The sequence below is a fragment of the Rhinolophus sinicus genome, linkage group LG05 (genome assembly GCF_036562045.2).
Source record: "Rhinolophus sinicus isolate RSC01 linkage group LG05, ASM3656204v1, whole genome shotgun sequence".
NCBI lineage: Eukaryota > Metazoa > Chordata > Mammalia > Chiroptera > Rhinolophidae > Rhinolophus > Rhinolophus sinicus.
The window spans coordinates 77956603-77971714 of NC_133755.1; the positions used below are offsets into that span (position 1 = coordinate 77956603).

At 52.9% G+C, this 15112-nt stretch overlaps 1 protein-coding gene across 3 annotated transcripts in view; it reads right to left on the reverse strand.

Moving 5' to 3' along the window:
* The window catches only part of GABBR1 (gamma-aminobutyric acid type B receptor subunit 1), a 28222-nt gene extending 14566 nt beyond the window's left edge, over positions 1-13656 (reverse strand). Inside the window, exons 1-11 of one of the 3 annotated variants that reach the window (XM_019719444.2) lie at positions 13380-13656; positions 12885-12969; positions 11985-12188; positions 11066-11251; positions 9699-9719; positions 8054-8214; positions 4745-4879; positions 4210-4380; positions 2935-3036; positions 2425-2490; positions 1766-1957 (exon numbers count right to left, since the gene is read on the reverse strand). In XM_019719444.2, coding sequence (XP_019575003.2) covers positions 1766-1957; positions 2425-2490; positions 2935-3036; positions 4210-4380; positions 4745-4879; positions 8054-8214; positions 9699-9719; positions 11066-11251; positions 11985-12188; positions 12885-12969 — 1323 coding nt within the window. In that variant the 5' untranslated portion in view covers positions 13380-13656. Of the gene's footprint in view, positions 1-1765; positions 1958-2424; positions 2491-2934; positions 3037-4209; positions 4381-4744; positions 4880-8053; positions 8215-9698; positions 9720-11065; positions 11252-11984; positions 12189-12884; positions 13080-13262; positions 13307-13379 lie in introns of those variants that run through there. The other 2 variants (XM_074332591.1, XM_019719445.2) reach the window with 2 other exon arrangements.
* Positions 13657-15112: the final 1456 nt, after the last annotated feature.

Consider the following 15112-nt stretch of genomic DNA (forward strand, 5'->3'; position numbering starts at 1 on the left):
TCTGCTTTTTCCTAAATCACCATGGCTCTGGACCCCGAGGACCAACCCTTGCTTTGGACCTACTTCTCCTGGTCCTGTTTAAGTAATCTATAATCTCCTCCCTAGTTGGTTGTGAAGGCTGCTTCTACTCTCTGGAAAAGCTTGGCTTCTCCCCCAGGTTTTTTAGGCTACTAAGCAGGCCTGGTGTCACTAGAAGCCGTATGGCCTCAAAGGCAGGCACCATCTTTCTTTAGAGACCAAAAGCCAGAAAGAGACCTCCAATTGTTCTGCTCCAAAGCCCAGATGTCCCTTTATGCCCCTCACTAACCCCCTGCTTCCTGTCAGGGGCTCCTCCAGCTCCCTGCTAGCAAGCAGAAGCCACAACTGGAAGGTCCTGGACTCAAGGCACCAACAGTCTTTTCCAACTTCGGTCACTAGCTCCTCCACTTTCCAGGTTCTCGAGGATGATTCACATGTCAGGTGCTCTACACGGAAGTGACCTTCCAGAATTTTTCCACTGTATTTTTCAACCAAGATACCTTAAACACAGAGCCCTTTAGAATGTCCCAGGAGAGTGGCCATGGTCAGAGTCCACGTGGCAACTGACCCTTCTATCACAATCCACTGCCAAAACAAACTTCCTGAATCTTCTTTATCTCTTGCTCAACAATTGCCATCAGCCATCAGCTAAACAGTGTTAGCCAATAAAAGTACAAACTTCTTAGTCAGGCTTTGTGGTTTCCCATGGAAGGTGATGTGATGGGGCAGAGTGATTTGGAGTTAGATTAAGTAGGACTCAATTCCAGCTTGATCACTCAGTAGTTATATGACCTGGGACAAGTCACTTACCCTCTCTGAGTCTCAACTTCCTGGCCTATAAATGGAAATGAGAAATCCATCAGCGCATTACTATGAAAATCACTGAAATTATGTATCCAAGCTCCTGGATTACTACACAAAAAGTAATTATTACTACAACTTTGTTTTAATGAGCTATTCGGAGGGTTTATAACCACTAACTCAGCCCTAGCATGTTTTCAAAGCAGGTATTCCAGACCAGGGCCACCCTCAGTATAATGAGTAGATGCATAGGTAGCCCCATTAAGCTCACCCCAACATTCTCGAGTTCCTTAAGATGCAGTGCTGAGCAAGAAAGAGGCCTCTTCCCCCTCACACCTTACTCACTGTGCCCCTCACCTGCAGGCCTGCCTCTCAGCCTTCCCAAATCACAGAACGTGTCTTCTAGCTCCAGGTCTGTCCCTTACCAGCTATCTAGGACTAACTGATTTCAAAATTCCCCTTTACAGATCTACAATTCTAAAAGGGGTCATTCAAAAAGCATCAGAAGCGAAGCTAAGTGAGTATTGACCAGGGGTGAATATTAAGCAATTCTAAAGAGCTCTGAAGTCACCAAGAAAATAAAATGTATTTCTGCGCAGGAACAGCGCTCCTGTAAAGGTGTACTCACGTATACAGCATCTATATTATCATTAACGCCTCCTCCTTCTTTAACTTCTTGCCAACAGCTCCTCGTTTCCATGGTAACAGCCCTTCCACTCATCAGGGGACTACTGAATAAACCACTCCCATTTCCTCTCTCTTTCCTGCCCAAGGAAGTCAGAGCAGAGGTGGAATCCACAGGAAACAGGATGCAAACAAGTTTAGGGTGGGCAGAGGCCCCTACGCCCCCCATCTCCAAACCCCACACCTGTTCCCCACCCCTTGGAGGCTCCCTCAGTCCTGCCCACCTGCCCAAGTGCCAGCCTCCAAGTCCCCACACTCTCACCATGTTGGAAATGCTGCGGGTGTTGGCAGGGTTTAGCATGACAATCTCAGTGGTGATGTGACCCTCCACCGCCTCGGTCATCTCATCCACTGTGCAGTTGATGGATGGGTCATAGATCTTGAACCAATTGTCAGCATACCACCCGATAAGGAACCAGACGTACTTCTTCCCAAAGAGCCGCTCCTTATACACCTGAAAGCAGAGGGGGAGGGCTGGGTCTTTGTTTCATTTTTTGTTTTGTTTGTTATGTGTTCTCACTTGACACTATTCAGCCTCTTGGGAATCAGAGAAGAGCAGAGCACTGAAAAGAGAAATCTACAAGTCTTGTGGGGGTGGGGATGATAGAAAAGGCTCCAATACTCCTTCTAAGTTCCTACCCAGTCTCTATTTTTGAGTGGCCTTTTCCAGCTAGTAAGTAAAGATGGGATTCACAGGCTCCTCCAGAAACACAAAGCAGTAGGAAAATGAGATCTGGAGAAAGTGCCGTGTGTGTGAGAAGCCAAGAGATGGGGTCAGAGCCAACAGACAGGGACATCGTGTTAACCATCACCTCAGATCATTCGCTATCAGCCTGAACAGAAATGTGGAGAGGAGATCCCATGAGACCCCAAGGCAAAGAGCCTGCCCGGTCCCCCTCCCTCTTCAGATTCCAAATCCACCTCACAAAAGACTTTCCGGGCTTCAGTCTCATAGAAAAGTCCCACGATGATCCGGGCATCCTGGCGCTACAGAATGGAGAGAGAAACAGAGCTCCTGAGGGACGTTTGGGACCACAAGGGCTCAGTGCCTTCACAGCTTTGCATTCCTGTCCCAGAGAGCTCAGTGCCCGACTCTGTTAGACAGGTAGTGCTTAAATGTCACTGGAAGACAGAGGTGAACTTCCCCCAGGAGATGGTGCTGTCTCATGGAATCAAACTTCAGTGACTGTGACAGAGCTGTGAGCTAACGCCAGGGCAGCAATCATATTGCAATACAGACATGTATCAATCAACAGGTTGTACACCTTATGCTCACACAATGTTCTATGTCAACTATTTCTCAATTTAAAAACAAAAAAAGAAAACCAAAAAGAAACCAACATTCCCCTGCTGGACTCTCCTCTCTGACCCACCACTGCTCCACTGACCCAGTCCCTCTACGGGCTGAGCCCATCACAGCAGCCAACCCACCTTAAGGTTTTTGACGGGCACAGCTGGATCTGAGAAGAAACTCTGGCGGAAAGTAATCTCGATTCCAGCCTCCTTCACTCGTTCCTCTAAATCGTCCAGAGTCTTGAGTGGGAATGAGAAATAGAAAAAAACATGGGGTGCACAGTCCGGTAAAGAGCAGATATGTTAGCTGGGGATTGCATACTCAACAAAGGAACAGTGGTTCTGAAGGTTTCTTCAACACCTTCCGTCCTTGGGGTGGGGAGTGTCCAAAGGCAAGCATCTGAAGTCTTAGCATGTGGCTTCCAAGTAAGAAGAGGCATCGTGAGCCCCTCCTGAGAATCTGTGTCCAGAGGGGTCACCCCATTTGCCCCCTTTTAACCACTGATAGCAAAAATGGGGGAAAGGAAACAGAGGAACCCAGAAAAGACAAGGCAGAGTCTGGTAGAGAAAGGATGATGTCAACCTCCAAAGGCAAACGGGCAGACAGACAAAAGGACCAGAGAAGAACGTCCTGAATCTCTGAGAGAACGTGGGGGGAGGATTAAAGGGCCACTGAACGTAAGAGTGGATTGAAGATCCAAAGAATAGAATAAAAGAGGGGAAGCCGACTGTCTTCTTTGGATAGAGGGTATGTTTCCTCTACCTGCACAATTTCCCTTTCCCCCTTCCACCTCTCCGTTTGCCGACATCTCTTTAAGTCAACTACCTGACCCTTGTACATATACTTGTCTACCTGCCCCTGCCTCTTCTCTTTCTCTCCCTCTCTTTCCTTCTCTCTACCTCTATCTCTGCCTGTTTCTGTCTATATCTCTGTCTCCATCTCCATTTTTCTCTCTCTCTCCCCTCGCCTCTGTGCCTCCACCCATTTCTATAGCTCCATTCCCTCCGTTCCCATTCACACACACCCCCACCTCCACTCCCACCTTAAGTGCCTCTGGAATCTGCTACTTCCCTTGGGTTCCTTTGGCATATTCTCTCCCCACCGTGTCCCAACTCTGGAGTGAACACATTTTAACAGAACTGGGTCATTTTAGGTCTATCTGTCTGGGGAACAAAGCATCAAAGGGGGGGTAAAAAGTCCTAAAATCAAAAAGCTGGAAAGGATCTTGGAAATTGAACTTGTTCACTCCTCTGGCTACAGAAGAACAAGTACCAGGACTTAACCCACTGGGAATGTGCTCTCTGTTGATAAAGAATCAGTCTTTCCCCACCCCCGACCCCGACATGACTTCCTGTCACCTCCCTGTGCACTCGAGTTGAAGGGCATGCCCCCTCTACCCCATCCCTTCTCACCGAAGTGAAGACCTCAGTGGTCTGCTGAATGGTGGCAATCTTCTTCCAGCCCCACTTTTCAAAGAGTTTCACACGGGTCGGATTGTGGAGTGTGGCTGATGGATGAGTGCGGAAGAACGTCGGAAAGCGCTGCCGGTTTGACAGGGCTGGTGAGCTGGAGCCATAGGAAAGCTGAGGGGCAGGGACAGTACCACAGGGGGCGTTATCCGTGGACTCCACTAAGAGCTGCTGAGCTCTTCCAACCCTCCCCCACCTCTGGGCTTCTCTCCCCACTCTCTCCAAGAGTCCCTACTCAGCCCTCGGTGAAGGGTTTCCCAAAGGCCCGCACACCCCTCACAATCGGGATGGTGTCGCTGATCTCATTTCACTCCTTGTGGTGGTGACAGGGTGGGCTGCAGCACTGTCAGGCCACTGCTGCCAGGTCGATTAGTCCAGGTCTACAAAGGACTCGGTCTCGGATGCAGTCCTCTTAAATATACCCTCGTTAGTACAGCCCAAAGGAAACGGGCCACCACTGTCCCCAAGCCCCGCTCACCACAATGAGGTTCCACATCCTCGCGGCCTCAGCCACAAGCGTGGACACGGAGCTGCAGCCAGGCATGAGGATGATCTTGATAGGGTCGTTGTAGAGCAGCTCGTACAAGTACTTGGTGGCCTGGCCAGGGTCACACTAAGGGGGTGGGGGTGGCACAGGGGTGAGGACAGGCTCTCCTCGCGCTCCTCTCCTCCCTGCAACTTCTACTTTCATTTTCCCCAAAAACCTAGTTACTTCTCCCAACTACCCATTCCTCTGCAGAATCCCTTTTGTTGTTGTCACATGTTCTACTCCTTCCAGACACCGCTTCCTGGTTTCCCTTCACTCTTAAACACCCTTCTCTCTTCCACCTGCTGCTTTACCCATACCCCCACACACCCCTCCATCAACACTGATGCATATGCCACCTCCCCTCTATCACTCCTGCCCCTTACCCTGGTTTCTATGCTCCAAACACCTGTGAGTGGAAGAGTCTGTAGGAATGTGAATAAACTCTCCTCAGAGCCATATTATGAAAATTCCTCCCTCACCCCTGCAAAACGCCCTTCCCACCTTCCATTTTTTTCTCCCTCTTCTCTTTTCAGGACTAGTGATAAACAAGAGAGAACAGGAACAAGTCCACCAGGGGTCCAGCTCAGCATCCATCCCCTCCTGCTGGGCCCTGACATTTAACAGGTACATTAGAAAAAGAGATGCTCAGGGATAAAAGGGGGGCAAGAAACAAGGGTGAGGAAGCAAATGGGGGGAATAAATAGAATGACTCTCAAGAAACTGGACACTTTTATGAGTGACCGAAGGAGAGGCATGGAGATGGGGAAAGTAAACAATGCAGAAAGCTAGTGAGGAAAGGAATGATGGGAGGAGGGGAGGAGGAGAGGAAGAGCCTGCCACTGCCTGTTCCCCTCCTGCTGAAATATGACATTTCAGAAACTGCTGGAGCCCCAAAGGAAGTAAAGAAAAAATGGAAGCCAGTGGGGAGCCAGGGCAGGAGGGTGAAATGGGGGGGGGCAAGTTCCAAAGAAATAAAGAAGGCCCCCAAGAGCCTGCTCACTTCCCACAGAGGCCTGACATTTGGGACACTGTGGGAAGCTGGAGAAGGGCGAGTCCGGGGAGGCTGTCAGTCTAAAAAACCAACACTCCCCCAGAACTCCGTGCCCCCTCCCCACTGCTAAAGGCAGTGCTCAGTGTCTGCTCAATGGCTGTTTTTTGAAGGTTCTTCATGTGTCCCACTTGGGCATCAGCACTTGTTACTCAGATTCTGCCCCCAGCTTCTCCCAAGGCCCCTCAGTGCCCCTCCCTTTCTTGTCTAAAGAAAAGATTGATAGGAATGAGGACATACAAGAACATAGGAGATACATACAAACAGAAATGGATGCTACCCAGTGTCTCTTCTGTGTGCTCATCCCTTCCATACCTTTTCTCACATCCCTTTCCCCTTCCACACCCAATGCCTCACTACAGAGTCCCTCCACCACATGATTCTCACCCCTCCCCAGTGCACTTCCTGTTCTCTTCGTCTCCTCTGCTCTTACAAGGATCCAGATTTGCAGGCAGGAAACAACACATTCCAGTTTGTCTGCCTTTCCAGCTCCTCCAGCTCCCTTCTCTCAGGTCCCCATCTGCTCCCAACATCTCCAGGGACTCACCTGTCATGGTGGATGAGCCTGAGCTCACACACAGGGCTCCCCTAGCTCCCTGTGGTCCTGTCATAAAGACTGCACCCATCCCTTCCTGTCTCGCCACACTTCTACCCACCACAGCCAATTACCTTTTGCTCTCCTTAGCCCGACCCTTCCATCAGATCGACCCTCTATTTCTCATCCCCTAATACCCAAGTTTACTGTACCCTGTTGCTCTTCCCATTTACATCCTGGGGTTAGCTACACAGGCACCCACCAGAGCAGAGTTTTTATTGGTAAAAACATGGATCCTTGGGACTCATCCCTTACCAAGGAGTTAGAGCTGTACTTTTAGCAAACTCCTCTGGTGATTTTCACGTACACTGAAGTTTCAGAATCTCTGTGAAAGTGTCAGGAGCGATTTGAAGTTCCCTCTCCAAGCTCTCAGCCATCCTTGTGCTCTCTTCTCCCCAAGCACCCTCCCTTCAACCCCACTTCTGCCTCCTCTTCCCTCACACACTTATTTCTAGGTGTAGATTACTGTTCCAAAGAATGACTCTGAATCCTCAGTCCACCCCAGGTGTGAATCACCAAACCGTCACCTTTGTACTCTATTTTACTCTCCCCCAATCCCTTAAGTCACTGGGCCACATGTCAAAGATAAATCTGAGGCCCCAAATTCCCTTCCTTCACTGTGCCTAGTCATTCCCCATACTCCCAATTATTCATATAGGGGATGGGGAGGGAAAGGAATCTTACGGGCCATCCCCTACTTCCCCTAGACCCAAATGTTCTTACTTCCCCCTTCTCAACCCCCCATAACCCTACATTCCATTTCCCTTCTCACATCTCAGAGGCCACATGCTGTCAAAATAAGCTCCAGACCCAAGTTCCACAGGATGCCCCAGGCTCTCACTGACTGTCCCTACCCCTCCTTGCCCCCTCCCACATCGCCATTCCACTTCCTTCCAGTTCTTTCTACTCCCTGTATCCTGATTCCTCTCCACCCCCATGCTGTTGGAGTGGCTCCCATGTGGGCCTCTAACCCAGTTCACTTTCCCAGTGTCTCTGTCCATCTCCTGACCATTAGCCTTCCTCAACCACAATACACAGTCCCATAGCCCAGGAAGCCTCCCCAGGGCTGGGGAGGGAGGGATGAGAAACAGTCAGGTAGGGCTACAACTACCCTGCTGCTTGTTGTGATAAATAAACTAGAGTGCCCAAGTCCCTTAAAATGTTCCTCATTTGTGCCTATTCCTTCCAGCTCCAACTGGATGCCAAGATTTACCTTGTTACCATGGTAAAAGTAAACCCCTGATCCAGCTCCCCACCTCTGACATTCCCTCTATCCCCCAACCCAACCCAGGGTTAGTTTACTCCCCCAGGGTCACCATCAGTTTGTACCCCAAATCCATCTTCCGTTTCCCCAACCCCAGGCATTTCTACGGGTCTTTGGGAGCAGAAGGGTCTGCCTTGCAACGTGATTAACCATCTTGACCCCTTAGACCCTCATCTTGAACCTCCAGCAGGGACTGTCCCCAAGCTCCTGCACTCCCAGCCCTTCTCCTGCTAATCACACATGGGAGGGGTCTGCTTCAGACTCCCAGACGTGACTCAGGCTGAGATGGCGTTTAGTTGGCCCCTGCTCCCCAAGCCCCCACATCCCACCCGCTCCCATGGCGGGGGCTACCTTGCTGTCGTGGTGAATGAGCTTGAGCTCATAGTCCGGCAGGATGTCCCTGCGGCTATTCACGTCCTCCAGCGCCATCTCCACCGCGGGCTGGCAGGCCTGGCCCCCCGGCCAGCCCCCGCTCATGGGAAATAGCGCCCCGATGTACACTGCGCGCCGTTCTGAGGAGGGGTGCGGGGGTACCCGCGGGTGAGGTCGCGGAAGATGGGGGGAGTGGGAGGCCCACACCACCGGCGCCACCCCCGCTGCCATCACCACCAGCAGTGGCAGTGGCCACCCCACCCGGGGAGAGGGGGCCCCTGGATTCATGGCGGGGGTAGGGGACGGGAGGTAGCTGCTTGGGGAGGGGAGCTCAGGGGGGACACTTGTCCTGGGGAGGGGTGCTGAGGGGGTGTCGAGAAGGCGCCTCCATCCCTGGTTTTGTGGGGCGGAGGGGACTCAGGCCTCGGGGAAGCAGGTAAGGTTGGCTTCCTACGGCCCCCACGGCTCTAGCTCCCACCACCGCCACCGCCGCTGCCGACGCCGCCGCCAGCCACCGCGGACTCTCCTCGCCGACTGACCGAGCGACCGAGGGGAGGAGGGAGATGTAGGGCTGGGAGGGGGCTCTGACGTCACGGGCGGCGTGTGGGGAGGGGGGAGGGGGCAGGAATTGAGGAGAAAGGGGGCGGGGATGGAGGCGAGCACCGCTGTGGGAACGCCGCTACCGGAACGACAGCCAGAGGGAAGGGGAGGGGTAGAGGGAGGACCGACCCCAAGGGAGAAAGGAATGTGCCAGGAAGGCAGGGGTCCCACCTAAGGGGACACTAGAGGGAAGAGAAAAGAGGGGAAGGGGCGTGCCGGAGTGCGGGGTGGGCGGAGGGAGCCGCAGGAGGCTGAAGCTCTGAGGAGCGAAGGATGGAGAAGGACGCGAGTGGGAACGCGAGAGGAAAGGGGCTGGCGCCTGAGCGCCTGAGTGACGGTGTGCATAGATGGGGTTAGACTGAGGGTTGTGAAGGAGAGGGCGATGGGAACGGTTTTGGAAAGAGATAGTTGGGTGAGGAAGGGGGGGGTGCAAAGGGAGTAATGGGGATAGAGGTAGGGAACACGGGGCTGAGTAGACCGAAGCCTGAGAAAGGGTGATGGGAGAAGGAACTGAGATAAAAGAGAAGGGAAAGGATCTGGGGAAGGAAAGGTTACGGGGAGCAGCTGAAGGAGAGAGGTAAGGCTGGGCCAGGAGTGAAAAGGGTGGGATGGGCTGATGGAATCGTCAGGTGAAAGCTCAGGGGGGGGCCGGCAGGAAAATGTTCCAGAGAGGGTCGGAAGGAACCCCACGGGGACAGACGTGGAGGAAGCTCGGGGGTCTCCCAGCACCCTGCCGCCCCCTGCTGGGGCTCTGCCATTTGGCAGAAGCAGAGTCTGGGAGAACGAGGAGCCGAGGGAAGTGCGGCCAAGCAGGGAGATGGGAGGGACAGCAGCCTCGCAGAAAACCGGGACTGGAGGCAGGAAACAGGTAGGGAAAGAAGGGGCCGGCTGCCAACCGGGGAGGGTGGGGAAGGTGGGAGAAGGACCCCGACCCCACAGCCTAGGGGCAGAATCCCTGGGTATGGAGGGTGAGGAGTGACGCGTCTGGTATTGCATTGCACGCGATAAGGGTTTCTCATCTCACCTGAGTGTGGCGTTCGATTCACTGGCAGCAGGAAAGACGGGGATCAGAGAAGAGTTACCACTGGCGCCCAGCTTCCCCGGCCTCATCCCCAGCACCCTCCCACACCTGTCCGTGCCGAAGGCTAGGGAGAGCACAAGCTGCGTTTCTGAGGGGAGGGTGCCTGGGGATAAGAGGAAGGTGGGGCTGTGGCTCAGGACTTGTTGGTTTTCTTTTATTTTTTCATAGGACAACAGAATTTGAGACAGGAGTGCCTACAGCTAAGACATGGATGGATCCTGGTTTTGTGGAGCCTAGATATTATAAATTTGGGGATGGGGGGGCTCTCTTTAAGAGAAAACAATTACAATTTACAAATACAACTGGTTTTAACCTATTGCTGTTAAAATATCTTACTTAACGCAATTTTTACGAAAACTTATGACCATGTGACCACCTTATTAGAGCCCTCTACATTAGAGCACAGGAAAAGGCCTGTGTAAATGAGGAATCCTGAAGCTTAAATTTCATCAGCTTTATAGTTAATCCACCCCTGGATGGCACTCCCAATTTCCAGAATGTAATGATAAGCTACAAGCAGAATAATTAAGTGAGAAAAGCCAGGCCCAAGGATCTTGAGTCTACAAAGGTAAGAAGCGAAACGTATGCCTGCATCCTAGGAGAGAAGGCTGCAGAGGGAAAATCTGGATTTCCAGGAAAGGGGGAAATTTGCATAACTAGATGGCTGAATAGGTGGTGGACACAAGCCTGGTTCCCTTGGGGAGTGATGGAGTGATGGAGGTTGTCTGGAAGGTAAGGGCAAGGAGTGCCCCCCATCCCTGGGTTGTCTTTAGTGCTTTGACAGCACTGCGCCCAGTTTTAAGCCTTTTTAATTTTTATCCTGATAATGTTCCATCCCAGATAGTCTTTCTAACCTTATCAACTTTTCTAACTATGACATGAATGTGATTGCTGAATCTGTACAATACTTCAGTTATAATGAATGGAGAGGGATTAATTCTAGAAGAGGGTTATGCAAAGAAAGTTCTAAGTTTAAAGAAAAGGACTGAGGCTAGATAAAACTGGAGTATTTAAACCGTAGGAAGTGTGATGGAGGGTGAGAGTCATAAAGGAAAAGAGACAATGTGAGACCCAAGAAATGGGAGCAGGGAGAAGATATAAAAAGAGAAAGGTAAAGGAAGGAAGCCCCAACCCAACAGAAGTGGAAACGGTACTGCAGGAGGAAGTCTGAGTCAATTGGATGGAGGAAAGAGTAGGGCTTTCACCTCTGCCTCCCAAAGCCCCCCATTTTCTATAGCACCCAACATTTCCCACTCAGCCCACTCCCATCCTCTCATCATCAGCTGCATGCAGGCAGCTGTTTCCCTCACCCTGGCAGTGGGGCTTGGGGGTACTCCACTGCCCCTGACTACAGACGCTCCTGGAGCCGCCCACCAAATGGAAGTCGGGGTCACACCGGAAATCCACCCGGGCTCCGTCCAGAGCTGGGAGGTCCCCACCCGTCAGGAACACCTTCCCATTTTCCAGGATCAAATAAGACTTGGAGCAGATTCGGACTGGGGAAAGATAAGAAAAGAGAGGTGGGTTGGAGAAGGCTCCTTCCTCTTAGAAAGCAGAAGGCTCAGGTTGGGGGCTGTGCCCTCAAGCATCCTACAGTGCAGGAAATTGGAGTAAGAAGGTTTGGCCTCTCTAGCTTCCAGTCCTCCCTTAGCCTTGGAAACTTCCATACATCCCCACCAGGGAAGAAAAAAAAGCACTGCCATGCAGGAACCCAAGATGGAGCTATATGCACATAAAATGCCATCTCCTCAGTGGGTGGTGCTCTGGCTTTGAGATGTGTGGATGTATGTGACTCTAGATGCACAATCAGGCTTGCCTTTCTTATTCTAGCTGGCCTGTCTTAATGTTAACTGGGTTCTGTTTCTTGGGTATATGGTCTCTGAATTGGAGACAGAGGTATTGGGAAATGTGATATAATCATTTTACAATGTTTTTGCATAATTTGTCACTAATAATCCTCAAACAGAATAACTGACAAGGTGAACAAATCAAGTTATATTATCAATGGTCAGTGGCCTAATGAAGGATGAAATGAAATGTGCAGGCTGATAACTTTACTGCCTCCAACCATGCACAGCAAAGTCCCCTTACATAGCAGTCATTCAATAAATGTACTTGTGAATTTAGTTACAGTGGACTTCAAATGCTGACTTGCAAACAATAATGCCAAGTTTGAGGCAGGAAGAGGAATGGTCCTGAGGAAGGGAAGGCCTTGGGGAGGCTACTCACCACAGCGGCTGGGTGTGTCCATATCTGTCCAGGAGCCATTTGCCAGGCACTTGCGGACCTTGGGACCCACCACCTCGCGCTCCCCTCGGCACACATACTCAATCTCATAGTCCACGGGCAGGAAGTTGATAGCCTTCACCTGGTCCCGAGTCAGGCCCCTGTACCTGATGCCCCCTTCCCAGGGCGGGTGTATGATCTGGCAACCTGGGGGTAAGTCAGGAAGGAGTAAAGAGTGGAATGGTGGGGAAAAAAGGAAAAGGCAGAGTCAGCGGGTTGGGGGTGGGGTAGAGGAAGAGGAGAGCCTAGGGCGTGGTCAATGGACTGGTGGAGAACAGAGGGGTTGGGATGGGACGCTAGAGGGTGGGAGTGGGGATGGGTGCAGAACTCCGCTGAAGGACAGAAAGTAATGAGCCAGGATTAAGACTAATGAGAGCGCCCCAAGTCGGGAGGGAAGGGTTCTGGCTGGAAGTAAGGAGAAAAGTAATTAAGGAATCGTGAAGGGGTGTGATGCGAGTGAGCTGGGTAAAAAGGCTAAAGGAGGATATTTGAGTTGAATTTGGATGGGATGAGACGGGAGTCGTGTAAGGCCACCTGGGCAGAAACGTAGAACCAAGGGAAGGGCAGAACTGGTGTAGTAATGTGGGGCCAGGAAAGGGGTGGAATTGAGGAAATAACGCCGGGTCACAGAAAGGTGGCCTAGTGTATTAATGTGGGGCTGAGAAAAAGGGGTGCTGGGTAATAATGTGGGGTGATAGAAAGGGAGTCAGGAGTAGTAAAGTGGGGCCGAGCAGACTGGGTTGCCAGGCCAGGATGCTTTGTAGAGCTGACGGGATAGTAGTGAGGACCAGGAAAGCGGGAGCGGGGTGGAAGGGTGCCCGAGGTCGCCGGAGCAGGATGCACCTTCTGAAGTGGCGTTTGGGGTCTGCGCCCCGCCTGCGCCCGGAGGGCGGAGGAACAGCGGCGCCAGCAGCAGCAACAGCAGCATCTGAGTGAGAGGCGGCCGTGAGGATCGGACGGAGCCCCGCCAGCACTGCCTGACCCGGGAGGCGACCCGGCCTCCTTCCCATTGCCTCCTAGGCTCCGACCCGGCTCAGCCTGAGGACGAAAGCGCCCGAGAAGGAGGCGGGGGCGGAGCCGGGCGCGGGGTGGGGGTAGAGGAGGAGAGAAAGCCTGTCCCCACCCTCCTCCTGCCTCCCTCGGTCCCCCCACCCTCCCGGGACTCCACCTCTCACCACCTCCTCTGCCTCGGCCCCCGCGGCTCAACGGAGCCCGGCTTACCCACGCTCTGGAATCCTTCCCCGCCGTTCCTTCTCCTCCCGAGCCCTCGGGTTCTAGGCTCGGCCCTCCCCCGCGCGCCCCTCTCCAGCACCGCTTCCCCGGGGCCCTGGCTCTTACCTCGGCGCGCCGGCCCAGCTCCCCGGCTCTCTCCGGCCTCAAGGCCCCAGGCCCGCCCGCTACTCCCGCTCCCCACTCCTTTCTCCTCCACCTTTCCCCTCCTCCCCTCGAATCCGGGCTCCTGCCCAGCCAGGGTCTCTGCCTCCTCTCGCTTCCCTCGACCCCACCCCCGTCTCTCCTTCCCCAGGGCAGCTGCGGCCGCGGGAGCGGGGAGCCGGGAGCGAAGGAGGCGGCGCCGGGGACCCAGGAAAGCTCCGGGCGGAGGGAAGAGGAGGGTGCGGAGAAGACAGGGCGGGGGGAAGAGCGGGGACCAGGAGAGGGCCCCTCCCACAACCCGAGCCCCGGGAGCCGCCCCGGATCCCGGCCCCGCCCTGGACCTCCCACAGCGCCGTGGGGCGGGGGGGGGCGGGGGGCGGCTGGGCCGAGAGCTCCGGAGAGGCAGACGCCGGTGCACCCGCGCGCTCCGCGGGGACCCGCGGGCGAGACTGCTGGGAGCAGGCGTGCGGGAGAGCGAAGCCGAGCCAAAGGCAGAGAAGCTGGCGCTGAGACAGGGAATCTGGGATGCAGGTGTAGAAAGACGTGGCACAAGAAGAAGGCAGCTCTGGATCTGGCTGTAAGGAGAGAGGCAGAGGTCAAAGGCCAGGAAGAGAAGGGCGGTAGAGAAAGGAGAGGCCAGGGTCGGACAGCGGAGGGGCGGGCAGTAGAGCGGGTGAGGGCCCGGAGCCACCTAAACGCGACACTAGAGAGCGGTGAAACCAGAGCGGCTCCGTGGGTCCGGTAGCGTTGCTACTTACCTGCTCCGGGGAGGGAACGCTTAGAGAGAGGATTGAGCATCTAGGAGAGAAACTGAGATAGGAGGAGGAGGGGCAAAAAAGGGCAAAGACAGAAGAGCCTCCAAGTGGGCAGGAGCCAGCATTATCTTCTCTACTCCAACATGGCCTGGCGATCAGTACCTCTTGACTAAGGGAGAACACGAAGCTCGGTAGACAGAGAGGGGGAAGGACAGGCCTTTTGACAGTTCTAGAGGCTCCTGCTGTTGTCTGGTGTGCAAGGTGTGTGTGTGTGTTGTTGTTGTTTAAGGGAGTGAGTTTAGGAGACGGGAGACCAGGCTTCTTCTGGGGGGAAAAAAATAAACTTATTTCTGCCTCATCCTGGGAAAGCCAAACACTGTGAGACTAATTAGAACTGAGGTTCTCAATCTTCAGCCTTCTTCATGCAAATACTCCTTTACTATGCTGATTGGAAATTCACAGATAATATAAACTACCTACAGACATAATACTTTTTTAAAAAAACCCGACGTGCTTTCCTGTCTGTAACATAAAGGGAAATAATCAAAAAGTAATAGGTAGTAAAATAGCACAAACCATATTTTAACATGTTAGTGTGGAGGCATACTACACTAGGAGTCATGATGAAGTGGGCAGGTGCTTGCACAACCACTAGAATCACCGGATGTAACTGCTACAAACCTGGACTAACCCAGGTGCTGAGCTGGTGACTCAGCTACCTCCAGCGTGTTGCCATCAAGGAAATGATTTAATGAAATCGTTGAACTACTCACAGCAAAGTCAACCTTCCCTAAATTTACACGGAACTGTAATTGCATTCCTGGAAAGTTCATTGTATATTAAAACCGTTTTTTAAAACTGTAATAAATTCTAGACTCAGATAATTAAAGACAGGTTTCACCTACATGAATGTCCTAGGGGACATCTGGGAATCTAGATGAG